Raw genomic sequence first — 27339 nt, forward strand, 5'->3', positions numbered from 1 at the left:
TCCACAACCAGAGAAAGAACTGATGGAGTCTATAGATTGGAGCGTATTTTTGTTTTTACTTTATTTTTCTTGGGTTTTTTAGGAGGAGGGAAGTGTTTTCTTTCACGACATGACTAATATGGAAATATGTTTTATATGACTGTACCTGTATAACTTATATCAAATTGCTTGTTTTTTCAATGAGGTGGGAAGAGGCAGGGACAAAATATGAACTCAAAATTTTTTAAAAAATGAATGTTAAAATTGTTTTTACATGTAATTGGGGAAAAAACAAAACATTTTTTTAAGGAAGAAAAGGAGGCCCAGGGAGTGGAAGTTAAATGACTTGACCAAGTCACATAGGTAATAATCATGAGAGGCAGAATTTGAACTCAGAGCCTCTAACACTGATACTGGTTGCAGACTCATTTAACCCTTCAGTGCTCCACTTACATCGTCCTCCTGACAAGCTCCTCATACTGATGAAATTATAGGCCAAGTACTTATCCCCATTAGCTCATTTTACTTATTAATACTGAGTCATATAATCTTAATGTATAAAATACTTCAAAAGGATGAAACTGTATCACTTTTTAAATATTCCACAAATTGGATTTTCTACTAAATGGATCAGGCTTCCTGTGCCACTTACTCTCCACGTTACCAACGCCCTCCCAGTTGATTATTCTGAATCACTGAAGATTAACCACCATTTCCCTGCAACATAATTCCAAGAACTTTGGGGGCAATTTCAGGGATAAAACCCTGGCCATGCAGATGTCATCCTTTAAGGCGATGGGTTCCCTTTCCTAACACATACCTGTTAGGATCAAATTTACCAGGAGGCACCTCAGATGCCTGGAGCTGTTGCACACGTCTGTGCTCTCCTCGTGCCCAGAGAAAGGATTTCTCTAAAGCATCCTGTTCTTCCTTCAGCCTCCAAAACCGCTGTAATAAAAAGAACATAGAGAGGTATGAGCTTCCAGAGGCCATGGGAGCCCACAGAGTCACAGGTGAGTAGTATATGTCCCAGCAGTTAACACAGAGCTTAATATCCCCATGATATTAATTCAGGGATCGGCAACTTATAACAGCACAGGAGAGTGGATTAGTTTCTAGCTTTGGAGCCTGGGACACCTGGGTTCAAATCCCATGTCTGATAGCTGGATTAATTTCATATTTCTCCCCATCATTCATTACACATTCTCCCTGCATTGTATTATTATTATATGTTACATATTATAATTACTACATTATATACATTATACTATTCTCCACAAACCAGTTTCCATTTCTAATCTCTCTGCTCTAGCACAGGCTGTCCCCCAGGCCTGTAACACACTCCCTCCAACTTGAAAATTCCTTGACTTCTTTCAAGGATCTGTTCAAGTGCTACCTTTTATACTACGCCTTCCCTGATTCCCCCAGTTTAAGTTACTCTGTATGTGTATTTTATATTTACTTCTCCATGTGCACGTAAGTCTCCTTACAGCCCTCTGCCCACAATGAGATTGTAAACTACCTAAAGGTAAGAACTCTTTAGTTTTTGCCTTAGTATTCCCAACACCTACCACATAGTGTTTGTAACATAGTAGGCATTTAATAAATTCATGTTAAATTTAATTGAGGCTGTTATTATTACCAAAAGTTAGAAAAAAAGGCCAGAACATGACATTACTAATCCTATTCTTAGTTTCTTTGATAAAATACCAGCCAAGCCAGTCAAATGCCAGCTAGCTAGCAATCCTGAATGCAAATCAATTTTTAGTAGTATGAAGGCTAGTTATAGATGTCTCCATGCACCCAGTTGGATTTTCCAAGTTGGCACAAATGAGTCTAGCTCCTTTATGAGGGTCAGTATGTTCATACTCCCTAGCACTCCCACTCAGCACAGGCTCCCTCTTAAAACCCGAGATTTGGAGCTATTTCCCCCTCTGTCCACCTCTTTTAATCCTCATCCTCATTTTCTGGAACCAGGAACTGAGAACTTTTGGTTCCCACTTCTGAAAGGTTGCAACTCCATGGCTTGAAGCCAGTCATGATGCAGCTTAGGACATAGGAGGAGGGAACATGCGCAACTACAGAACAGTCTGATGCTATATAACTAGAAGATGACTTGGGCACTTAACTGCTTCCTGCTGTTGTGGTCCTCAAAGCCTTGGCAAGTAGGCTGGCTCTCTGGCCTTTGCTTTCCTGATTTTGACTCTTACCTGGCCACTGACTTATGAAGATACACACACACACACACACGAATATATACTTATAGTTTGTATATATATTTACATATATGGTCAATGACTTATAATTATTTATATATTTATATTTAATATAATTGATGTACATATAGATATATTTATATAGAAATATAAATATATATAACACATACATAAATGCAATTTTATATCTACATTATATGTATAATTTACATATAAATATAATTATATATAACTGATATATTTATAGTGAAATATATTTATATTTATTTTAGTTATGATAATTTTTTATTTATAATATTTCTATTGTTTTTGTTTGTGATGTTTCTATTGTTTATTTATTGATATTTTATATCATTTTGTTGATTTGTTAATTTATCTATTATATGCATTTGTTAATATGTAAATACTGATAAACATAAGTATATCATATGTCTGATATATGAATTTATATAAATTGGTATATAAGTTATATTATATATAAATTATATCTAAATATAAAATTATATTTATATATTATTATAATAAACTGGAGGGGCAGGGGTAAGGTAAAGTCTAATTACAAGTATAATAATAACAATAAATACACATATAAGACACATGTAAATACACATATATAACTCAGATTATATAGAAAAATCCTGAAGTGAAAAGAGCAGTAGCTAGTGGTACCTTGAGCTGATCCTGAGGTGGCAACGTTCCTTCTTGGACCAGTCCTTCAAAAGATTCCACCTGGATTAAGGAAAAAATCACGTGCATCATTAGCTAATAGCTCTCGAAGATTACTCAGGGTGACAGCCTTGACCTCATCCTTTTCAAACGTTGGTTCTTAACCTCAGGGCCTTGTGCACATTGTATGTTCAGAGCAGGTCCAGTTTCCTGACTCTGTTGCCTTGTGTCTGTCCTCGTGTGATTGGGAAGCAAGCTGCTATTGGGGGTGGGGGGCACAGAAGGAATTCCCCTGGGCCTTTCTCAGGCAACTAAAGACAGCTCAGTGGTTGTGTAGGGATCCTTTTTGAACCAAATTGAGTTTATTGTCATGTCTCTATGAAGGTTTTGGTGCCCTGGGGATCCTCTGGGTGAGTTCCACAAAACCTCTAGGTCTCTGTTAATTCTGATCACTTGATTTTGTTTGTGGTGCATTGGAAAGAGCCTTAGATTTGTAGCCAAAAGATCTGAATGAAAAGCCTAGCTCTACTGCTAACTTCTTGTGAGACCTTAGGCAAGGCATGGCACCTCTGACAGTTTCCTTTTCCGTAAAATGAGGGGCTTAGACTACATCATCTCTAAGGTCCTTTCCAGCTCTAAAATCCTATGATACTATACTTTTTGAAAGATAAGTTCTTTGATGGAATAAACCATAAGTTTGATTTTCAGGAACAAAAAGAAGCTAGAATATTTTAAAAACCCCAGGTCTGTGAGCCAAGAGCCTGCTCCAGCTCTACAATTATCTGTGTGACCTTCAACAAGCCACTTCATTTCTTTTGGACTCAGTTTTCCTATCTGTCAAATTAGATGATAGAATCAACCGATCTCTGAGATTCCTCTTAATATTCTATAATTCTATAGAATTTTTACATCTTAACTAGATCTTATTTTATTAAATATTTTTACATTTACATATTAATTTTGTCATAAGTTTTATGAATGACTCTTGTTTTTAAGTGACAGTCACTTCTGGATCTAGCTTCCCTGTTCCCCAACCCTAAAATTACACACTTTGTTGCAATACAGAAAAAACAGTTAAGCAGAAAAAGAAAAAAACACACCAACCATGTCTGATAATGTAGGCAAAATTCTGCCCCTACATGAAATCCCCCACCTTTCAGTTATTACAATTTCTCAGAGTTCAGATCACTTTTCATATTCTTTAGTATGTTTATTTATGTTCATTTAACCTAGAGGAGAGAAAACTGATGGGAAATTTTATGATGGCATGTAAAAATTACATGGGACTCTGAGAATGGATGATGAGTTACTCTTCCCCATCTCCAATGAGACCCAAACAAGAAGAGGTGAGCTTGGATGACAACATGAAGACTTAGATTCAGGAGTGTACTAGAGCCAGCTCTAACCTGTTTACGAGACTGTTGAATTTTCACTGTGAGTGTTTTTATCTCAGAAATTGGCATTCGCTACAAATCAGGATTTGATTCATTGTTTTGTCAACTATCCAGACTTAAGTGTTAACAATGCAGATTAAACATAAAGTGTATTTGCATACATTTCCCCTTGGTTTTTAAACATTTACCAAGTGCACCCCTTTTCAGATTAGATATAAGAAAGAAATTCCAGATATCAAGAGCTTTTTAAACGTCCTAGTCAGTAATCCCTCCTTCTGTGGGTTCCCTCTTTCTGAGATGGTTGGGATCTAGCCCTTCACAGGGGAAGGGGAGGAAATGGCGTCTGGAAGTTCTCAAACTTGAACATTTCTGCCTTTACTTTTGTTTTAAGCTCCTTTGTCCTTTCTGCACACACTACATAGCTAGGACTTGGCTCACCTGTGCTAGGAACCTGACCACCTCGTTGGCCAGTGTCTGGGTCAGACGATCTCCCAGGGACGGCCCTAGCGTGGAGGTGCCACTGCCTTCTGTCAGTGGGCCAGGGTATGCGACAGCTGGGGATGGATTCAGATCACCTCGAGTTGCTGATAGTTCTGGAATACATTGATGTTGAGAGTCAAGTTAGACTGAAGGATGGAGTCTAACAGTGGCCCTTTACAGGGCAGAAACACAAACCAAAAGGCCCAAGAGGCCCAGAACCTCCACAAGACCCCACTGGCTACTTGAAGCAGGAATGGGGGCTATGGGAAGTGTCCTGTTCGCCCTCTGTTCCCAAAGGCCAATAGTCACGGAAAATCCGAGGGACCTTAAAGCCCAGTACCCAACAGGTTTTTAAGTTCCAGGGTCCAATGGACCTCAGCTATTCTTATCAATGCCATTGGACTGGTCATATTAGAAACTTACAACGATAACACACATAAAAACATAAAACAGACTTTAGTCCTATGTAATGATGGTGGTGGAATGATAGAAAAGGAAATTAGGTGATGAAGCAGAAAAGCAGTGGGGCTGGAGACAGAAAGACCCAAATTCAGGTCTAGCCTCAGACACTTATTAGCTGTATGATGTTGGGCAAGTCATTTAACCTTTATCTGTCTCAGTTTCCTCAGCTATAAAATAGGGATAATAATTGCATCTACCTCCTAGGGCTGTTGTGAGGATCAAATGAGATAATATTTGTAAAAGTGCCTGGCATATAGTAGGCACTATATAAATGGTAGCTATTATTATTACTATCATTATAAGAGTGCTAAGAAGCATAGTTTTCAGTTCCTTTAAGAAGCATTTTCTTAACTTTTGGTACTCTAAATGTCAGATTTCTGTCCAATGACAAACAAGGTGATAGAGTTCCTTAAAAATATGACTCATATGTCTATGTATTTTAAGGATTACAAAGTGCCTTCCTCCCAACAACCCCTAGACCTAGTACCTATAGTTATTTTACCCATTTTATAGATGTGGTAACTGGGACTGAGGGCAATCAAATGACTTGTCTAGTGTCACATAGGTAGTAAGTGTTGGAGCTAGAAATCAAACTAAAGTCTCTTTGAACTGCAAATGCCAGGTCCCAATACCAAACTGTAGAGCACTATACTAGGCACCTGGGAAAAGGGTCAGAGCCAAGGATTCAGAGAAATCAACACCATCCCACCCATCAGGGACCTTCTATTTTAGAAGACCTTTCCCAGGTGGATGCGTCCTGTATGCAAATAATTACAATGCAATTGGTGAGCAAATTACAATGCAGCAAACTCCAAACAGAATATGAAAGTCCATGAAAAAAGAAATAGGTTCCCCTTCATTTTCATGGGTTTCCTTTCATTGGAAGCCTTCAAGCAAAAGCTAGATAACTGTTTGTCAGGTATATTGCATGGGGGAGTCTTATTTTGTTATGAGTTGAACAAGATGGCTTCTGAAGTCTTCTGACTCTGAGATTCTGTGAGGAGGAGGGCTTATTATGAAGTTAATATGAGATTTCATTGACTAAGTTAATAATAATAATAATAATAAACAGTAATAATGGCTAGCATTTATATAACACTTTAAGGTTTGCAAAACACTTTACAAATATCTCATTTATCCTCCCAACAATTCTGGGAGGTAGGTGCTATTAATATACCTGTTTTACAGTTGAGGAAACTGAGGCAGACAGCAGTTAAATGACTTCCCAGGGTCACACAGCTAGTGTGACACAGTCTGAGGCCGAATTTGAACTCAGATCTTCCTTACTCCAGGCCTGGCACTCTATCCACTGTGCCACCCAGCTTCTCCAGAGGAATTACAGGGAGTTATAAATGGAAGACTTTGGTTTGAATTGGTGTAACCATGGGCAAGTTACTTTCCATATCTGGGCCTCAGTTTCTTTTTCTGTTAAATGATGGACCTGGAAAAAATAATCTCTCTTAGGTCCTTCAAGTTCTAAGTTCTAGGAACCTCTTAGCGGCAGGAAAGTAATTGTAATGATATGTCACCAAGTATGAGCAGGGTCTTTGAGACTTCGGGGCCTCTTTCCTATTTTTGTGTGCCTTTAGCCCTTTCAGTGGCATCTTCTTTGTCAGACGTGGAGCCTATTCCCCTCACGACAACTCTTACTACTAGATGGATAATAGGGACATTGAAGGACAATGCAATGCAGTTAAGAACGTTAGCTTCCAGAGTTCTGCCTTTTCCTCCTCCCAAACTCACCTGAGTCCAACAAAGCCTGTGATCCAGTGGTTGACTGCCATTCTGCCATCCTAGCCTGAGGAATGGTGAAGGACATGACCTTGGTCCCATGAGGCATGGATCCCATATGAACACCATGGCTGGGCTTGGGTGGGTCAGAGTACAAGTTTATCTGTGAAGAACATAGGAAGATAAGTCATATCTGGGAGAAATTAAGATCAGCGAAGGAAAGAGGAAATCCAAAAGGAAATAAATGGTGGCCATGTACTGGTAGTCTTAAATAACTGATTCACCCTGAAAATGGGGAGCACCGTGCCTCTGGGACCAGGAGAAAAACGAGTGCAGTGCCAAGGAGAGGACACTAGGTGGAGGCAGAAGACCAGCACTTGAATTCTGTCTCAGCTGTCAACTCGCTGGAATTAATTACTAATGAGTTACTAATCATTAATTCACTAAAGGATCTTGGGACATACCCTTAACCTCTCTGAGCCTCAGTTTCCTTATCTTTAAGATGAAAGGGTTGGACTTGATTATTTCCAAGGCTCCTTATAACTAACACTCTGACCTTTTGAATACATAAGCTTGATTTTCCAAGGAAGAAAGAAGATGAGGTTTGGGCAAGTCATTTTCCCCATCTGAATCTCGGTTTCCCCATCTATAAAATGGGGATGATATCTATTTAAGCTGCCTACTTCATAGGTCACTTCTGAGGAACCTTGTTATTGTTGTTGTTCAGCTGTTGTCTGTCCGACTCCTTGTGACCTCATGGACCAGAGCACTTCAGGCCTTTCTATCTTCCACTGTCTCTTGAAGTCTGTCCAAGTTCATGTTCATTGTTTCCATGACACTATCAATCCATCTCATCCTCTCTGCCCCTTTTTCCTTTTATCTTCAATCTCTCCCAACGTCAAGGTTTTTTGTTTTTTTTTTTTAACAATGAGTCCTGTCTCCTCATTATGTGACCAAAGTATTTAAACTTCAATATCAGTATCTGACCTTCCAGTGAATAGCTTGAATTAATTTCTGAGTACTGACTGATTTGATCTTGCTGTCCAAGGGACTCCCAAAAGTCTTCTCCAGCACCACAGTTCAAAAATGTCTATTCTGTAGTGCTCAACTTTCCCTACAATCCAACTCTCACAGCCATACATCGCTACTAGAAAAATCATTACTTTGACTATATGGACTTTTGTCAGCAAGGAGATATAAAGACCAAATGAGATGGAGAAACAGCATGGTATAATGATTGAGTCAGGATGATCCAGATTCAAACTTTGCCTCCAATACTTATTGTCTGACCATAGACAAGTCACTTCCCTTCTCATAGTGGAACTCTATCCACTGTGCCACGTACCTGCTCTACGAAAATAAGCACAGAGCTTACCAAGCAGACTGCTTGAAGAAGACACTCCTTTGGATACATAAATTCTGGACCCTAGGATTTGGAACAAGCAGGAGGCTGAGATTTCATCCAGACCAGCTCCCTCATTGTACAGATGTACCTTGTACAGATGGGGAAGCTGGAAGCCAAACAGGCGACTTGTCGAAAGCCATGCAGGTGGCAGAACCAGGACTTAAATCCAGATCTTCCAACTGCAAATCCAGTACTCTTTTCAAAGCACCATATTCATCTGTCTATTTAAAAACAAACCCCAAAGGGGCCAGTCTTTTTGCTTGTCTACCTGCATCAGGGACATGGACCATGGACTTTGGACCCACTCTGCTAATGCTGAGGAAGAGAGTACCCCACAAAGGCAGCCTCTTTTCTGGCAGAGGCCCTGTTTAAGCTTCTCTTCACGTTCCTCTGGAAAGCCTATTCCAAAGTGGTGTAGATCATTAGAGCTGCTTGGCTCCCCTCTCCCTCCCCCCTTGTGGGGCTTGATGGAGAACAAAGCTGGATTTTAATAATCTCCTCCGCCATCTGTTCACCCTCCCTCTTTCTGTGAGACCAGTCGCCCCACACTTCTATTGGTGATTCTGGGCTACCCCAGGGGCAGTTCCTGCTGCAAAGCTTTGTCTTCTCTATTTGTGGTAACACAAATCTCTAGGGATTCTGAATAGGACAGAGGAGAGGGATGTGGGACTGGAGGATGTGGGGCCCTGGACCATTTCTTCAGCATCCCTTTTCCCTGTCCCTGTGCTCCTTTAGTCCTGTGCTAAGCAAGGAAAAGGAAGTGTCTCCCCCTTCCCTCTCTTCTCCCGCCCCATCATGCTGATGTAAAGAATCTGGGAAGGGACTAACAAATTGTACAGAAACCAGGGCTCTTCAGTCCCCCATCCCCCACCCCTTGTCTGGTTCATCAAAAAGAAAGGCTTCACGTGGAAGAGAAAAAAAAACACAATGGGTTCAAATGAAAAGAATTAAAAGGGGGAGAGGTAGAGGTGTGGGGGAGAGATCTGAGGAGCTCACACATCTGTGTTCCTGAACAGCTGCCTCCTTTTGAAAGAGGGACTCGCTAGTGGGTCCGGGCTATGCCAGGGAACAGGGAGCAGTCAGAAGCCATATAAGCTGAGTGCAAATTTGGAACATTTACAACAGTGAGTTCTCCCCAGGAGCCACATCTGGCATTTGAGAGACTTAGAAAGTTAGAAGGGTCACTGATACCATAATCAGCAAGACAAGACAACTGATGGTACATTAGAAAAGTAGCAGCTGTTGCAAATCACCCTGACGGGTATCAGCCTCTTTTTATCCTTCCTTCCTCTTTCTTTCTTTCTTTTTCTTTCTTCCTTTTTCCTTCTCCTTCTTTCTTTTGTTCTTTCATTCTTTCTTTCTCCCTTCCTACTCCTCCTTTCTTTTCTTCCTTTCTTCTTTCCTTCCTTCTTTCTTTCCCTCTCCCTTCCTTCCTCCTCCCCCCCCCTCCCCCCCCCCCCCCCCCCCCCCCCTCCCCCTTCCCTCTCTCTCTCTCTTTCTCTCTCTTTCTCTCTCTCTCTGTCTCAGTCTGTCTGTCTGTCTGTCTCTCTCCCCCCTTCCTCCAATCACAAGGGCTACTGATCAGTCCAAACCCATTCTGATCAACCACAGGAGCTTTGACCTGCTTCGTTTCCAGTTTAGGCTGGCTAATCTCTCCTTAGGACACTTGGTGGTCCTTGCTCCTTGGGGCTCATCATATTATTGCAGACGCTGGATTGGTTTAGGCCACTGCAGCTGAGAACTCTTGAGCTTGAAAGGTCCAACAGTTCAACCTCCCTAGTAGCTCCATTGGGGTTTCCTTGGCAAAGATACTGGAGTGGTTTGCCATTTCCTTCTCCAACTCATTTTACAGATGAACAAACTGAGGCAATCAAGGTTAAGGGACTTGTCCAGTCTGAGCCAGTACACCCTGCCTCTCACCCATTCTTAGCATGCTTATAAAAACTGAAGCCAGCCCAGACTGCTGGGCTGGTATTTCTAAACAGGCCCTCACACTGCAGAGCTAATTATATTATCAGAAAGAGAGCAAAATGAAACCTTTGTGTGGTTTGGAAAAATAAAAGGTTCTGGAGAGTTACTTGGATAGAAATTCTCTGTATCTAAGATTGTGTTTCTATTAAATATGTCTCTGGAGATTGTCATGCAGCAGACTGTACTGCAAGTGACTGGAGGTTTCCAGATACAACACATATGAAAGAGCTTCATGATGGTAACTCTTTCACAAGGTTCATAGTGGACCGTGGCATCTTTACTTAGGCCTTCTGGGTCATTCCTTATGCTCTCAGATATGCCTGTGTCAAAGATTGCAGGACCACACATTCATTAATTAATTCTGATAGTTGGAAGTACTGTCATATCATTATAGGCTCCCTACACCTTCATTTTGTGCAGTTTTTCAAGCATAAGTAAATGTCACCCCAGTGTTTCATGCTATACATCCCTATCTCAAGACATTGTCACAGGGAAAGCCTTTTGCAGACCTTGAAGCACTATGTGCATATAAATTATTTCTACGGTTGTTTCCCTTCTTTCCTTCTACTTGGTCTTTCTTGTTGACTTAGTTGACTAGTTGACTTAGTTTCCCTGCGTATAAGACAAGAGGAGGAGGGCATGTAGAGCCAAAATGGTGGAGAGATGGAGAAACAATAGGAAAGACACAGCTTGGAGAACATTGATTCTCAGTGATACTTGACATGATTGAGAGGAGACAGGCCAGAGCTGAAGAGAGATGCCAGGGAATTCCTCTTGGTCCTGTCCTCAGGACCACTAAACAATTCATCTCAGAGGCCTCTTTCCTTAATGGAACACTGAACTAGGAAGTTGCTCACGGAGGCCTCGAGGAAAGCAATGTATCCTAAGATCCCCTGGGCCCTCAAATTACATGCTCTCTACTTGCAAACCTCCAGGTTTACAAGGTGCTTTCCCATGGATCTCGATCTATTTTGAGGATCTCATTTGATCTTCAAAATAGGCAGGACAGATCTTCTTATCTTCATCAGACAGGATGAGGATACCCTCCTATGATCTTCAAATGAGGAAACAGAGACCTGAAGTTTTAAGCAACTGGCCCAAGTCAGTTGTGAAGGGCGGGACAGGAACTCAGGTCTCTGGCATCCTCTTGTAGCAATCTTCCTATGACGCTACCCTGTCCCTTGGTCTTATCTTGCCTAACCCTCAATCACACATTTCAAAGGGTCGGATGCTTTAGAAGCAAAGTGGAACAAGTGGGAGTAACCGGGGAGAAGAAGAAAGGCCGGTGTTCCTGTCTGGATTCAAGCAATGGGTCACACGAGGGTAGGTAGGTGAGGGAGAGGCCTGAACTTCAGCTACTCAACAGGCAGGGCACTTGGGCTGGAAATAGCAACAGACCCCAGCTCCTGCCTATGTTTGTAGCCCCAAATTAGAGAGAATAGCTGAGGGGATAAAGGCAGGAAGCTGTAAGAGGTTACAACAGAGCTCAGTTTCCTCCCCTCTAGCTTTAGTTCCTTAGCCGCAGTGAAGTAAAACCCAGAAAGAGGAAGCACCAAAATGCAGGCTACAAACCTGCACTTGAGAAGGAGATGTGGGGGCAGGGGGAAATCTTCTGTGGGGATTTGCTCGGCCTGCCAGGCAATGCCACATAGAACCACAGGATTTTGAGCAGAAGGGACTCTCGCTTCATAGATGATTAAAGCAAGGCCAAGGAAGTTCAGTGACTTGCCCAGGGTCATACAGGTCCCTAAGCAACTGAGCCAGATTGGAACCAGTTTCTCTGACATCAGCTCCAACTCTTATGTGCTCATTCTCTAGCCCCACTGAGTGACATGAAAGCCTGGTGTTCTGTAGAAAGCGCACAAGTGGCATGTGGCTAGGAATTCTTGGTTGTCTCTCCTTTGCAAAAAATAAAAAAATCCTACAAATATAAACTAGCCTTATTCATTTTCAGCTCCTAATTCCCAAAGCACTTTGACTGCTGTTGTTTCATCTCATGGAGTTCTCAAGACAGCCATGTGAGAGAGGGGTGGGTACATATTATTATCCCCCTTTACATTCAGAGAAATGAAGTGACTGAGTTAGTAGCAAAACTGGGATGAGAACCCAGGCTTCCCAGATCACAATTCAGTGCTCTTTCTAGTAGGCAGCTGGGTGGTTCAGTGGATAGAGCCAGGAGTCAGGAAGACCTGAGTTGAAATCCATCCTCAGGTGACTTAACTGCTGTCTGCCTCAGTTTCCTACCTGTAAAATGGGGATAATAATAGCACCTACCTTACAGGGTTACTGTGAGGATCAGATGAGATATTTGTAAAACACTTTGCAAACCTTAAGGTGCTATAGAAACAGTGGCCACCATTATACCACACTATCTGCTCAGATTTAGAGGAGCAATACCCTTTCTGAGAGCAAACTCTCACTAGGCAAGTCATTTTCCTCTCTAAAGAACCGGTGATGCTCCCCGTGCTCGGATCAGCCATGGTCAACAATGATCTCAATTCGGTACCTTGGCTCCTAGCCGCAGCTGGTCAATGGTGTTCTCAGCCTCTGCATATTTGGTGAGCAGTCTGTGGTAGTCCTCCTGCAGCGAAAGACAGCACAGTTGGAAGTCTATTAGCCTGGGCACCAAATGGAATAGCCATATGACATGATTCTGTCTCTTACATCACCTTAGAAAGATGCTCCCTGAGTAATTACACAATAAATAGCATACCAAAGCCATGCTAAAGGACATTGACCATCCCCCAGTTCTTTAAATTTCACTGTGGTTTCATTTGCACACAGAGATTCCAGTAAGGAACTCCTACCCATGCAGACTGGCTTCCACTCTGCAATTTATGGTCTCAGATTGCTGACTGGGACATTGAGAGATTAAGTGATCTGCCCACAGTCACACAGACACAATAATATGAGTCAGAGACAGTACCTGAATCCAGGTCTTTCTGATACAAAGGTCAGTTCTCTACTGTTCTCAATTAAGAAATAATGCTTTAATCATTCCTCACCATTTGTTTTTCCTTCTGTTTATTTCATTTGTTTAGTGGTTGTAAAATGGGTCCCCTGGAAACCAAATGACCACATACCCAAATGGCTGTGATTGGACCTCAAGTTAAATGTTAACTATTTCAAGCCATGATCATTAGGTAGCATGTACATATCCAATTTATAATGTTTGTATTTATGTTGGAGTCATGGAAGAGTAGAGATAGAAGGAACCTGAGAGGCGCCTTCAACTCAGCCTCAGACTGAGGCAGGCAAGCATGGGGACCCTGAGACTCCTCTGGCAATGAAGCTGCCTCACAGTGGCCAGGGAGCCAGGAGTGGTTTACCTGCAACTGCTGCACTAGCTCTGTTGCCTGCTGAGGTGTCTTGAATTCCTTGGGCACTCTGGCCACAGTGTAGGAAGGAAGAGAAGCTTTCTGAGGGGAGTTGTCCCCACTGCTGAGCAGCACCTCCCGAACGATCTCAGCAGGGGACTTGAAGACCAGAGGTCTCGTGGGACCTTGGAACTGCCTGGAGTGGTTCTTTCCCTTGGGAGGGCGGTAGGTCTCTTCAGCTTTAGGAAACCGTACTCTGGGCTCCACCTTGGAGAAATCAGGCAATGGGTAGTTCAGCTGCCCCCGGCCATACTTGGAGACTTCAGAGGACGAGTGAGAAGGCACATTGACCCCTTTCTTGGGAGCCCTGGATTGGTTCAGCCTCTTTGGGGTGTTACTCTTTGGGGGACTGAAGGGGCAGAACGAACCACTGAATTGTGAACGAAGCGCTGCAGGGGACGCCTTCTTGGACTTCTGAATTTGGTCCAAGGGCTGGGTTCCTCCCCATCGAAAAGGAGAATTGGACTCCTCCCTCCCAAATTTATAGCCAGGACTATGGGGCATCTGGGCTTTAGAATTGGACAAGTCCTGAGAGATTGCACACCCCGTGTGGTTGACAGCTCCCATAAGGCTACCGGGCTTCTCTTCATAAGAAGAATCAGAGTTCATTTTGCCATTAGCACTTGGGGTATGTTGCAGTCCCTCTGGGGACAAACAGCTTAGGAAGTGACTCCGAAAGGATTCAGTTGGAGTAATTCTTGGGTGGCCATCACCTAAAGATGAAGCTGCCTCTGATTCTGAGGGGTACTCTGAGCTGTCACCAAACTGACCGACACTCTCAGGAATGCTGTCTGCTGATCCCACAGAATCTGGTCTCAGGTTATGCCCAGTGGGGGCATTGATGGGGTAGTTCAAGCTGTCACCAGACTGACCAATACTCTCAGAAATGCTGTCTGTTGATCCCACAGAACCTGGTCTCGGGTTATGCTCAGTGGGGACGTTGGTGGGGTACAGGATAAAGTCATATTGGCCTGAGACCCTGTCCTCCTCTTGGCCATAATGCGACCCTTCAGATTCACGCTGAGCCTCTTCCAGATTTGTGGGGCTGATGCTGTAGTCAGAGCTGAAACGGCGCTTATACACACGCTGTAGGCAGCCTTTACTACGGCATTCAATTCTCTGCGATTCTAGGAAATCCCTGGTGTCTCTGCTAAGTCCATCCTCAGCCATGTCCTGCTGATGGTCTTGCTGAGGGGACCCATAAAGAGAAGAGGTGGAATTTCCTTGGCTGTCTACATCCAGTTCATTTTCATCATCTGGAATAACAGTAATGACATGAATTATCCAAGTGTTTTAAGGTTTACAAAATGTTTCCCTTAGAATGGCCCTGTGAGGTAGGCAGCATAAGTATTATGATTCCCATTTTACAGATGGGGAAACTGAGCCTGAGAAAGAGGCTAAGGGTCTTTCCCTGACTTATAAGTAAGTAGTATTAGAGCCAGGACATGAAAAGAGGTCTTCTTATCCCAAGTCTAGTATTACCACTAAACTGCCTTGCCACACTGGGCCTCAGTTTCCTCCTCCAGAAAGTGAAGATAATAATGAGGCAACCCCTCAGCATATATCAAGATACTCTTGATGAATGGCTATAGACCATTAAAAATAGAGGAGACCTAAGACAGTAATGCATCTAAGTCCTTCACTTTAAAGACAAGGAAACTGAAACCCAGGAAAAACTTATGACTTGCCTATGGGTTACATAGCCATTTAGTTAAAGAGCCAAGAGGCTTCACCTTTCAGGTTAGGAAGTTAATGGCACTGAACTGGCCATATTTGGTATAGTGATGAAGGAGACCAGAAAGGGAGCAGAGTGGGCAAGGGAGGTCACTTGGGTCTCTTCATTTCAATGATGTCACTCTAGGCTTGGAAAGGGTCCTGTGACTTTTCTTCTCAGCACCGTTCCTTCAGGGAGACATAATGAAAGAGGAATTTTGATGCCTACAAGGAAACCTCACTTCAAGAAAAATTAAATATATGAAAATATTTATTTACCTAATAACAATAACTGATTTTTTACTGTGTTTCAAAGCTTATGAGTGCTTTACATACACAGCATTTTTTTGGTTTTTGTTTGTTTGTTTGTTTGTTTTTTTAGGCAATTGGGGTTAAGTGACTTGCCCACAGTCACACAGCTAGTAAGTATCAAGTGTTTGGTCTGAGGCCAGATTTGAACTCAGGTCCTCCTGACTTCAGGGCCGGTGCTCTATCCACTGCACCACCTAGATGCACCTACATACACAGTTTCATTTGAGACTTCTATCACCCAGGGTTGTGCTAGAACAAGTTTATATTGACTCTCAAAAGCTGGTTGTTAAATTTTTAGTGTGAACATTTATACCTTGGAAATCAGCAAATGCTACAAATCAGGCTTGACTTATTGTCCTGTTGGTTGTCTAGACTTAAGAAAGTGATGGAGAAAATGTTAATAATAATGCAAAGGAAACTTAAAATTATGTTGCACATATATTTTTTCGACAGCTAGTTGTTAAAACATTTACCAATATACTTCTGCCAACACCTCACTGAGGCAGGTACTACAGATAATAATATCCCCAACAGGCTCAGAGAGATTAAGTGATTTGCCTGGGGTCATACAGTTAGTGTCAGAGGAAGTATCTAAACCCAAGTTGTCCTGATTCCAAGCCCGTAGCTGACTCATTCAGGGATCTCTTAAGGAATCCTATGGTTAACACCATTCCTGGGGAGATGGAGCAATGGCAACTGGATGGCAGATGCCTTTATTTACAGAGTAGTCACTGGCATAACTTTCTCCTTAAAGTAAAGAAAACAAAACCTCTAACTACCTAAAAGGAAAAGAATATTTTAAGTAGAGAACTTTTCACTAAATCTTGAGACACAAGGACAAGAGATATGAGATTTGGATAGAGATAGCATGGGGACTTGACAGGTACTGGAGGTATGATTTCCCTGGTATAGGGAACTCTCAGGTAAGGAAACTCCTACCAATTCAGGCTGGCACTTTTTTCTGCAATTTATATCTTATAGAGTTGCCTAGAGCACTGAGAGATTAAGTGACTTGCCCAGAGTCACAAAACTTGTATGTGTCAGAGGTAGACCTGAACCCAAGTCTTCCCGGCTCCAAGGCCAGCTCTCTAATCATTATGCAACCCAGAAATACAAGCAATGTAAATCTTGGGCAAATGAAAGGCAGTCCCAGTTTGCTCAGTAAGAAGTAAATTTATAGAACTCAACAAATATTTATTAAATGTGCAAGGTACCTGCCCATATACAAGGCAGTAGGAGCTAAAGAGACACTCAACACGCTTTCTCCCTCAAAGAGTTTACGTTCTTCTGCGGGGGATGTGACATATGAAGAGAAGGAAATACAAAGTTGCTGGGCATAGTGGACAGAGAGTTGGCTTAAGAGGAATGATGACCCAGGTTCAAGATTTACCTTAAACATAGACTGACTGTGCTATTCTGAGCAAGTTGCTTAATCTCTCGGCATCCTAAGCAACCTTTAAAACTACAAATTACAGAAAGAGTTGCTAGTCTACATTGGCAGAAGGAGATCCCTATTTCAGTGAAAAATCACAGGTCTGGACTAAAACCAAAAGTGATTTCAAGAGGGAGAGAGCTCTAGGTGGGGGCATAAACAAAGGTCTTGGAGAGGAGATGGCCTTTTTAAGCTGTGCTTTTCCACCACTCAAGAGGTGGAATTATAGAATGTTAGTAATAGAAGAGACCCAAGTATGTAGAATTATGAAACATCAGGCCTGGAAAGGGGCCTTCAGAATCTTCTCATCCAGTACATCCCATCCCAAACTATACCTTGGATGGCAAAATGTTTAAATTCTCTACTGGAGACTCTCCCACCTTTCACAGCCCCAGGTGAGTGACTTGGAGCAGCTAAGAGACTGGGAGCTATTGAGAAGAGAAGGTCATGGGTGGGCATGGTAGGGCCAGGGTGGGAAAAGTAATCATTTTTTAAAAATTCAGTAATTTTAAGAATTAAGAATTTTTGAGAACAAAAAGTCTTGTGTACCCATACACTTTGTCATCATCAAAACAATAGCTAACATCTATTTAGCACTTTAAGGTTTGCAAAGCACTTTACATAATCTCATTTGATCTTCACCACAATCCATTTTGCAGACTAGGAAACTGAGGCTGAGAGAGGTTAAGTAACTTAGCCAGGGCACACAGGAAGTATGTATCTGAGGTGCAAGTGGAATCTCAAGTGATCCTGATGCCATATCCAACTATTTTTCCACTATACCATTTTCATGGCCATCATGGACTTGTACCAATTCATGGAATTAGAAGTTTAAGAAAACCTGGTGTGGCCCAAACTCCTCATTTTGCAGGTGGGAAAACTGAGGCCTAGAGTAGGGAAGGCATCCATCACCCATGGTTCCAAAATGGCAAATCTGGCATTAGAACCTAGACTTCAGGGGTGGGGAACCTGTGGCCATGAGGCCACATGTGGCCTTCTAGGTCCTTGGGTGTGGCCTTTTGACTGAGTCCAAGTTTTACAGAACAAATCCTTTTATTAAGGGGATTTGTTCTGCGAAGTTTGGATTCAGTCAAAAGGCCGCACTCGAGGACCCAGAGGGCCACATGCGGCCTTGAGGTCGCAGGTTCCCTACCTCTGAGTCCCTGCTCTTCCAAACTCCTAGGCTCTTTCCCCTACAGCATGCTCCTTTTTAAAACCCCTCAAAGAATAAAATAAACAAAAGAAAAAGAGAGAAGAAGGTGAGTTGAGAGCAAGAAAGATGAAGGGGAGTAAATATAAGGCAGAACCTAAGCAGCCCAAAGGCCTCACACTTCACTGGGCCTTCCTCCTGCCAGGTAGGCTCTCCCTGGCATCAGCTCTTCCCTCCTAGGGCCAGGCTGAAAATGGTCACAGAAGGCAGCTGCAAGTGTGGATCAGCTCCCAGGACTGACTTTATCACTCTCCACTTGCAGCAACTGAAGACACAGACTCTACTGTCACGGGCCATGACGTCAGTTGGGAGCATTCAGTGGCCAAATGGCTTTTATTCCATCACTTTTGGATGCTTGGTGGAAGGCAGTGTTGGAGAGCTCCAGGCAGGAATCCTAACTATACAAACCCCGCTCCAAATATTAGACTACTTAATTCCTCAATCCCAGACCACAGGGCATTGGAACTACAAGGGAGCTTAGAGACCAACTAGTCCAGTGGTTCTCAAAGTATACTGGAGGAACCCTGAAAGTCCCCAAGACCCTTTCAGGGGGTCCTCAAGGTCAAGGCTATTTTTATAATAATAACATGTTTTAATTTCTAATTTGGTAACTATTGATAGATATAACCATACGAACAAAAGCTCTTGGGCCGTCCTCAATAATCTTTAAGAGTATAAAGGGGACCAGAGGCCAAAAAGTTTGAGAACTACTGGTCTAGTCTGACTCCTTTACTTTATAGATAGGGAGAAATCCCCTGAGAAGCGAGGTGACTTTTCCACTCCTGCAAGCTGAGTCAGTCTCAGAAAAGGGGGTTTGGAGGCCTGGACCCCATTTTTTGACTCTCAATTCAGTACTCTCTCACTATTCCACAATGCTTCTGGATATGCCCTTTGAAAGATTTGGTTCTGCCTTTAATGAGGGAATCTCTAAGATATTAAGGAGTAAAATGGGGTGAGGGAAGAGAAAGACCTTGAGAGACACTGTATGCAGGGAAGGAAGGATTAAGTCTGCGGCCAGGGTAGAGAGCTAAGATCTTGGATTCAAAGCCTAAAGGCATCTGAAAGGTCACGGCTTCCTCATTTTGTAGATGAGGAAACTGAGGCCCAGAAGGTATAAATAATTTGTCCCTAAGTATCAGAGCCAGGATTCAGACTCAGGTCCTCTGATTCCAAATGCAGCTCTGCTTCCAGGGCACCTCCCTGCTAGTGCTGGAGCTCAGCAGCTCTCTGTCATTTGACCTGCCCTGGTATCTGCAGTGTTTAGCCCAATGTCTGGCACATAGTAAGTGCTTAGAAATGCTTGCTGACAGTTGGCCTGGCTTTCCTCCCAGCCCCCTTAAGAGGCAGCCTGCCTGTAGCCCAAGTCACACACTAGCTTCTCAGGCCCTACAGCTCCCTGGAGACCCCTTTCTCTCCAAAAATAGTTGCATACGGACCTTTCTCAACTCTTATAATCACAAACTCTGACCAGACTCCAAGTACCCATAAAGCTGAATGAATTCAAATGTTCTATCTGAAAAGGTCTAGAGCAGGGGTAGGGAACCTTGGGCCTCAAGGCCACATGTGGCCCTCCAGGTCCTCAAGTGCTGCCCTTTGACTGAATTGGATTCCTCTTAATGAAAGGATTTGTTTTGTAAAACTTGGACGCAGTCAAAAGGCTGTACCCAAGGGCCTTGAAGGCCACATGTGGCCTCAAGGCTGCAGGTTCCCCACCCCTGCGCCTAGAGCATCAAATTGGCCCAGCATCTTAACATGGGTGTGACTGACAGGAGCACTCACTCTACAAAGACTTAGGTGTGGACTTTTCTCCCTATGGGGGAAAAAAAATGTTAGATGAAGGGGCCCCAGGAGGCCAACTAAAGGGTCAGGTTTTCTTTTTTTTTTTCAATGTGGTTTCTCAGTTACCATCCACCCAATCGCAAGGGCCCAGGAGTGTAAAAAGGGGAACTTCCTGTCACTTGGGATGAGTCACCCTGGGCAGAAATCTCACTTTGACTACAGGGGGTAGAGCATCAGTCTTCTGTGGTCACCCTCTCATTTACAGAGTCCTACAAGTCCCCAGGGTTCACATCTGCCCCAAGACACTGGCGTGGCCTGCCCTTTACGTGTTCATTGATACGCCATCAACCAAGACCCTTGGCACCATGGATATGGCCCTGACATATTATCATAGTGAAGTGATGGAGCTTCTATTACCTCTCTGGGCTAGCCTCATCTCTTCTAGCTGTCTTGTAAAGTGCAGCTACTCAGGTCTCCCATGGAGGGAAAAAAATTTCTTTTTCTTTCATATCCCTGTGTTTTCTACTTCTCCTCAGAGTATAATAATCCCATATTTATTTTTACATAAAGAATCATTTTCAGAGAAATTTCACATCTTTTATCTCATTTGATCCTTGAAACTTTTGTAGAAGCCAGCCTAAGGTTCAAAACTATGTGACCCTGGACAGGTTCTTTTATCCCTTTGGGCCACCATTTCTTCATCTATAAAATGAGGGGGTTGAGCTATGTGATTTTTAAGGTCCTATTTAGCTCAAAATCCTCCATGAAAGAGGGTTATTGGTTCCATTTGACAGAAGTGGAAAGTGAGACTCAGAGAATTAAAGTGACTGTCCAAGGTCACATAGCTGGTAAATGGTGAAGCCTGGACCAGAACCCAGGACTCGACTCCTAATTAGCAAACTTTCAACCACATCTGCTGGTCCCTGAGTCATTTTGACTCCCAGAGGACACAGAGTAGAGACACCACCTGTTTATCCAACAATAAATACTCTTACAAGTCATTCACTGCCCCACAACAAACACACAAGTTACATGAAAGATACCGCACTCAAGGGCCATACTCTATTCACTACAAGACCAAATGAGCACCCAAGAAATGCTGAACTTTCCCATACAGTAATGGAAGCTAAGAACTCAGTAAACCCTGAGTCCAATACCACAGTGCTCAACCTCATTCAGCTCACCAACCCAAAGACACTGTGGAGCTCTACAGAAGAAATCCCCTATGCACATAACTTCCCACTGCACCCAAAGAAAACTGTGTCACAACTGGAGAAAGATCACCCTGATGGTGGAGCATGCAATGACATAGCAGGGGAAAGGCCATGAGAAATCTGGTTTTCAGCTGGGGTGAGGGCGAGGGGAGGCCAGGTTGCTAGGCAAAGGATACAAGAACCCTGGAAAAGGGCTTTAGGGTAGGTACCCTACCTCCTACCCCACCCCCTCTAAGCCCCTACCATCAGCCCTGCTCTGACTCAATTAAGTCAAAGCAGTTTCACTTGAGAAGGGAAGAAATGGCTCTGCCCACTTCTCCTCTCCCTTGGGTTCAGGAGGCTCAAACCACAAGAAGCCAATGGAGCCAAAGCAGAATCAGAATGGAAACTCAGGACTCAATCTCAAGAAGTCTCAAGCCATGGCCCTTCTAATTGACTGAGGGGCTGAGTTAGACTTGCTCCGCCCTGCCTCTTGGGTCAGAGGGAACACGCTGCAGTCAGAGTTCATCTGCTGTGTATAGCTACGGCTGTGCTATGAGTTAGGTTCTCCTGAATCACAAACACTTCACCCTGGCCCAACCCCACTGGTCCACCCTTCCAACCGGGACACTGGTGTCTCATGACTACAGCTTCCCTGGCTGCATCCGCATTAGCAGAACTGCCTAGTCTCTGGATGCTGATGTAACCTCTAGAAATTCCTAGCCCTTCTCCCATTCCTTCCAGGAGCTCAGCAACTCCCCCCACTAGTGTGTGCACTGGTAGAAGGGGAGGAGGAGGGGCAGCACATTGAGAGAAGGGTTACACATATTGATTACCCAATTGCTATATTCTTCCTGACTTACTGTCTTCCTTCAGAGCCTGGCTCTGCTTCTCCTCTCCATTCTTTCAGTTTTTTTTATTCAACCAGCCAAAAGGACTGCGCCACTCAACTGCCCCTCCCCACTCCGTGCTCACCACTCTCTGTCCAGGACAGACCTGAGGACTCCCCAGTCGGGTCCGGGTCTCAGGAGACTTCGGCTTTTCTTTGTTCTAACATGCACTGCCTCCCTCCCTCCATCTCTCCCGGGTTCCCTGGCACACTTCCAGGTCGTTTTGTCAGCAAGGCAAAGGAGCCCTCACAGACCCACATCTCTGCCCCTCAACCCCTTCCCCCGCCCCCTGCCTTTTCTTCACAAGCTGAGCAGGAAACGCACAGGCAGATTTCCTACAAGTTTTCGTCAGAGAGTGAGAAGGGTGTCTGTGTGTGTATATGAGCAAGCGACTTAGAGATCTTAACCCCTTAGAGACCTTTTATGGGTCTCTCACCGGCTGGGAAAAGAACCAGAGAAGTATAGTACATTAGATCTGAAAAGGACCTTAGAACATTAGAATGTTAGAGCATGAAACACAGAATGTTGGAGCGGGAGAGGCCCTTAGAGACCAATCTAGTTCAAACTCCTCATTTTACAGATGGGCAAACAGACAGAGCAGGGGGGCAAGTGACTTTGCTTAAGTCTGCACATCAAGTGGGCAGAACTGGAAGGTAGTTTGGCGGTAGAAGAAAGACACTGAAATTTGGAGTCAGAGGAGCTGGGTTCAAATTCTGACTCTGCTACTTAACTACCTGTGTGACCTTAGACAAGTCACTTTCCCTCTCTACTCCGGTCTCCCATTTCCCTACTTGTAAAATGACAGGTTTGGATTCAAGGATGTCTAGAGTATAGTTCTGGATTCCATAATCCTATTTGTAAGAACCTCGAAGCCCAGGACTCCTTCCATTATACTTTGATGCAGTCCCTATGGGATCTGCATAATATGGAAATAACAAAACACAATCCAGAGAAGTAGCAGGATATAGTGAACAGAAGGCAAACTTTGGAGTTAGGAAGACCTGGGTTCAAATACCTGGCTATGTGACCCTGGACAAGTCATTCAACCTCTGGATGCCCCAGACAGCTTTCTAAGACCATAAGTTGCATATGAATTGCCAACATGAACTGGAGGAGGGAGTTTCTACCTCAAGAGTTCCCCAACAAGGTTGAAATCATAGGTCCCAATTTGTACAAAAATATTTACAGCAGTTCTTTTTGTGGTCTAAAAGAATTGGAAATTGAGGGGATGCCAGTCAATTGAGGAATGGCTTATCAAATTGTGGTATATGGTTGTGATAGAATACTATTGTTATAAGAAATAATGAACAGTACAATTTCATAAAAACCTGGAAAGACTTACATGAACTGATACAAAGCAAAGTGAGAAGAACTAGGAGAACATTGTACATAGTAACAGCAAGATTGTAAGGAAGATCAGCCGTGAAAGACTTAGCTACTCTGATGCTATCCATCTCCAAAAAAGAGAATTGATGAATTCTGAGTACAAATTAAAGCATTTTTTTTTACTTTATTTTTTCTTGGAGGGATTTTTGGGGGGTATTTTCTTTTGCAACATGGCTAATATGGAAATATGTTTTATATGATTTCATATGTATAATTAATATCATATTGCTTGCTGTCTAAAGGGGTAGAGGAGGGGCAGGAAGGAAGGAAAGAATTTGGAACTCAAAAAGTTTTTTGAATCAATGTTAAAAAGTGTTTGCACATAACTGGGAAACATTTAATGAAATAAATAAAAATATATTTTAAGAAAAAAATCATAGGACCTGACTTCTTACCCAACAACAACAACAAAAATTATAGTTCCACCCATTCTTCCTCATCCCAAACCTATTCTATGGCTATAAAGGGGCTCCACTTTAAAGCTTTAATCTAGAGTTCCCATAGCCTTTTAATTAAAAGCATTCTGGAGCTTTGCTAGTCCAAGGGCTGGGCTGAGGTGGGAGTAGGGGTGGGGATGGAGAAGAAGAGGAAAGAACCTGCCTGACCCCTCCATTGGGACCATATAGGTATTTTTCTGAAGTCTGGAAGAAGGAAGGATGAAGCATTTTGCAACTTCCTTGACCCGAGTTGACCCACATCCCTGTTCTGCACTACCGGCTAAACATTCTCCAGGTATTTTAGCTATGCTGAGCCCAGAACAATGGGGTTCAGCATCATGAGTTGTGCATCCTAGGGATCAATATGAGCATAGCCTATAGATTTATATCAATGTGTGAATTATCTTCTCTCCTCCATTATCAATTCTTCCCTCACCCATCCATGTCCCCCACATTGCTCCCTCCAGCAAGCCAGAGGACCAGAGTTCTAAAACTGGAAGGGATCTGAAACGCCATCTCTTCCAAAGCCTTCACTTTACCGATGGTGAAACTGAGGCCTTGGGAGGGTAAGTGATTTGCCTAAGGTCACAAAGTCAATAAATGCCAACGGTAAGATTTGAACCCAAGGCCTCTGACTCCAGAGCCTCTTTCCACTGTATCACACTTCCTCCTAGCCAGCTGAAGCATTTGGAATCCAGCTCCTTGGTGTCTGCTTTGACTTTCTTTACCAGCCAGCTCCATCCAGCTTCACCATTATCCTTTCCTCCATGCTCCTTGCTTCTTCCTTAGCCCCCTCCAGGCAAAGTGTTTCCCCATCTAACCAGTCCCTTTACCCCCACCTCCTCAGGACAGAAGGCCCACACTTTATACAACTAGGCCTCAAGGCCTGTGGGTGCTGTTCAGGCCCTGCTGAAACACCTCATGCACATCCAATTCAATTCAATAAACATTATGTGTCAGGTACTGTGCTATGCACTGGGGATACAAAAAGAGGCCCTCAACAGTCCTTGCCCTCTAGTAGCTTATAATCTAATGGGGGACACAACATGCAAACAAAAATATACAAAGCAAGCTATTTTCGGGATAAATAGCTTAACAGAGAGAAGGCACTGGAATTGGGAAGGGTTGGGAAAGGCTTCCTATAGGCAATAGGATTTTGATGTTGTTTGTCCTTCGATCTTGAAGAGGATCATGTCATCAACTAGGTGATATCATGACTTGTAAGTGAATTGGATTTAAGTGAGGAAGGGCTATGCAAAGTCATCAGCTTCACTTTAGGGACTTAGAGGAAGCCAGGGAGGACATTCAATTCAACACCGTCTGAAGGAGCATTTGCTATGGGCAAGATCCCACGCCAGGGACTGAAAGAGGTACAGGAGTGAATAAGACATGATCTCTGAAGCCTGCTACTCCAAAGGCTGGGATGAGGTAGGGGTAAGGGAAAGGGATTGGGAAGAACAGGACAGAAATTCTGTGACCCCTTCATTGGGACCAAAAGCCCAGAGACAGAAAGGATTGATCTTCCTGCAGCTTCCATGCCCCCAGTTGACCCACATCCTGACTCCGCCCCTACTAGCTAAACATTCTCCAGGTATTTTAGCTATTCTGAGCCTAGAATAATGGGGTCTAGCATCATAAATTGTTGTGCACCTCATGGAACTTTTCAGTTTACTCAAAACTCAGGTTCCCTAACTCTGAGATATGAGTCCTGTGATCCCACATTGTCCCCCTGTAAGCACATGGTCTAGTGGTAAGTAAGATCACTAGCTGGTTTCAGAATTCAAGGACCACCTCTGACCCTAACTAGTTGTGTGATCTTTCTCGAGTATCAGAGGAATAATAGTAAAATCCAACCTCAGAAACTCACTAGCTGTGTGACACTAGTTAAGTCATTTAACCTCTGTTTGCCTCAGTTTTCTCATCTATAAAATGGAGATAATAATAGCACCTACTTTCCAGGGTTGTTGTAAAGATCAAGTGGTATTATGATTATAAAGCACTTAGCACAGTGCCTGGCACATAGTAAGCACTATATAAATGTAAGCTATTATTAATTTTCTTATTATTATTATTACCTTCACAAAAAGCAATATGGTATAGTACATAGAAAACCTGCCTCAGATTCAGGAAGGCCAAAGCTTTAGTCCCACATCTGACATACTGACTGTGTAGCCCTGAGCCTCATAACCTCTCAGTGTTCTGGGCAACCCTCCGAGACTCTAAATTACAAATGTTCTGCTTTGCCTTGGTGGAGGGAATTTCTACACTGGAAGTTACCCAGATGGATAAAATCACCAATCTGGATCAGAAGATAAAGAAATAGTTGCACTACCTCTGTCACCAGGTTGGCGGGAGGGGCAGGTGTTCTGCAAACCGTTGTCATTGCTATTGTGGGTGGTGCGATGAGGCATGGGGGGATGGCTACTTACTCCGTGTTGTAGAGCAGATGAATCTAACTTCTGCCTGCCACACAGGTGTGATGCAGAACAGCAAGGCCAGAGGAGGAGTAAGCCCATCATTACCCAACAGAGGCCTTTCCCCCCTCTTCCCCAGCCCAACAGTAGAGTTTCCTCTGGCACTAATGATGCTCAGATTCCCTCCAGTGACTTGGGCACTGCTGGGGCCATTGTGTTCTGGGCGTATCATGGCCTGACATTTCCATGAGGGGGTGATTAAAGAAAGCAGCGCTCTGCAATTAGTGATACAAGGATTATAATTGTGAAGCCCTAGCAGTCATTGAAAGTCACTGAATGAACCAGGGAGTGTCTGGAGGGGCTGGGGGAGGCTGCTAGGCCTGAGGGGACAGCTGCCTCTCCAGAGAGACTGCCAGGACCAGTTAGGATGTTTAGGTGTCAGGAAATTATTGTTTCAGAAAATGAGCCCGCCAATGTTCTTGCCCAGCTATTTCATTTACCTTGGCTGGCTGAACTACTAAGAGTCCAACAACTCTTCTGGCACGATGTCCCCCAGGCCTGTAACCCACTTCCTCTTTGTCTTAACAGTATCATCAGTTTAGTATCTAGGAAATAAGCGTGGGTAGGGAACAGACTCAACCTCAACAAGATGTCACTTTCTGATATCAGCTTACCCCCACCCCAGGTAGTGTGGTCTAGTGGGGAACACAGGGGCCTGGGGTTAAGAAAGACCTGGGTTCAGATCCCTGCCCAGACAATTATTACCACTGAGACCCATGGTGAGAGAGTTAACCTCTTTGAGACTCAGTTTGCTTATCAGTAAGATGGGGAAAACGCTACTTGTAAGACCTACCTCACAAGACTTTTGTAAAGAAAAATGCTTTGAATCTAA

At 43.5% G+C, this 27339-nt stretch overlaps 1 protein-coding gene across 3 annotated transcripts in view; it reads right to left on the reverse strand.

Moving 5' to 3' along the window:
• Window positions 1-27339, reverse strand: part of LOC114047098 (AT-hook-containing transcription factor-like) — a 70460-nt gene that overhangs the window by 36172 nt on the left and 6949 nt on the right. For 2 of the 3 annotated variants that reach the window (XM_027867824.1, XM_027867826.1), the window contains 6 exons: window positions 13634-14937; window positions 12811-12885; window positions 6941-7091; window positions 4694-4848; window positions 2865-2924; window positions 800-927 (listed from right to left, as the gene is read on the reverse strand). In XM_027867824.1, coding sequence (XP_027723625.1) covers window positions 800-927; window positions 2865-2924; window positions 4694-4848; window positions 6941-7091; window positions 12811-12885; window positions 13634-14937 — 1873 coding nt within the window. Of the gene's footprint in view, window positions 1-799; window positions 928-2864; window positions 2925-4693; window positions 4849-6940; window positions 7092-12810; window positions 12886-13633; window positions 14938-22316; window positions 22461-27339 lie in introns of those variants that run through there. The other variant, XM_027867827.1, reaches the window with a different exon arrangement.

This window comes from Vombatus ursinus, unplaced genomic scaffold (assembly GCF_900497805.2).
Source record: "Vombatus ursinus unplaced genomic scaffold, bare-nosed wombat genome assembly UNPS02014786.1, whole genome shotgun sequence".
NCBI lineage: Eukaryota > Metazoa > Chordata > Mammalia > Diprotodontia > Vombatidae > Vombatus > Vombatus ursinus.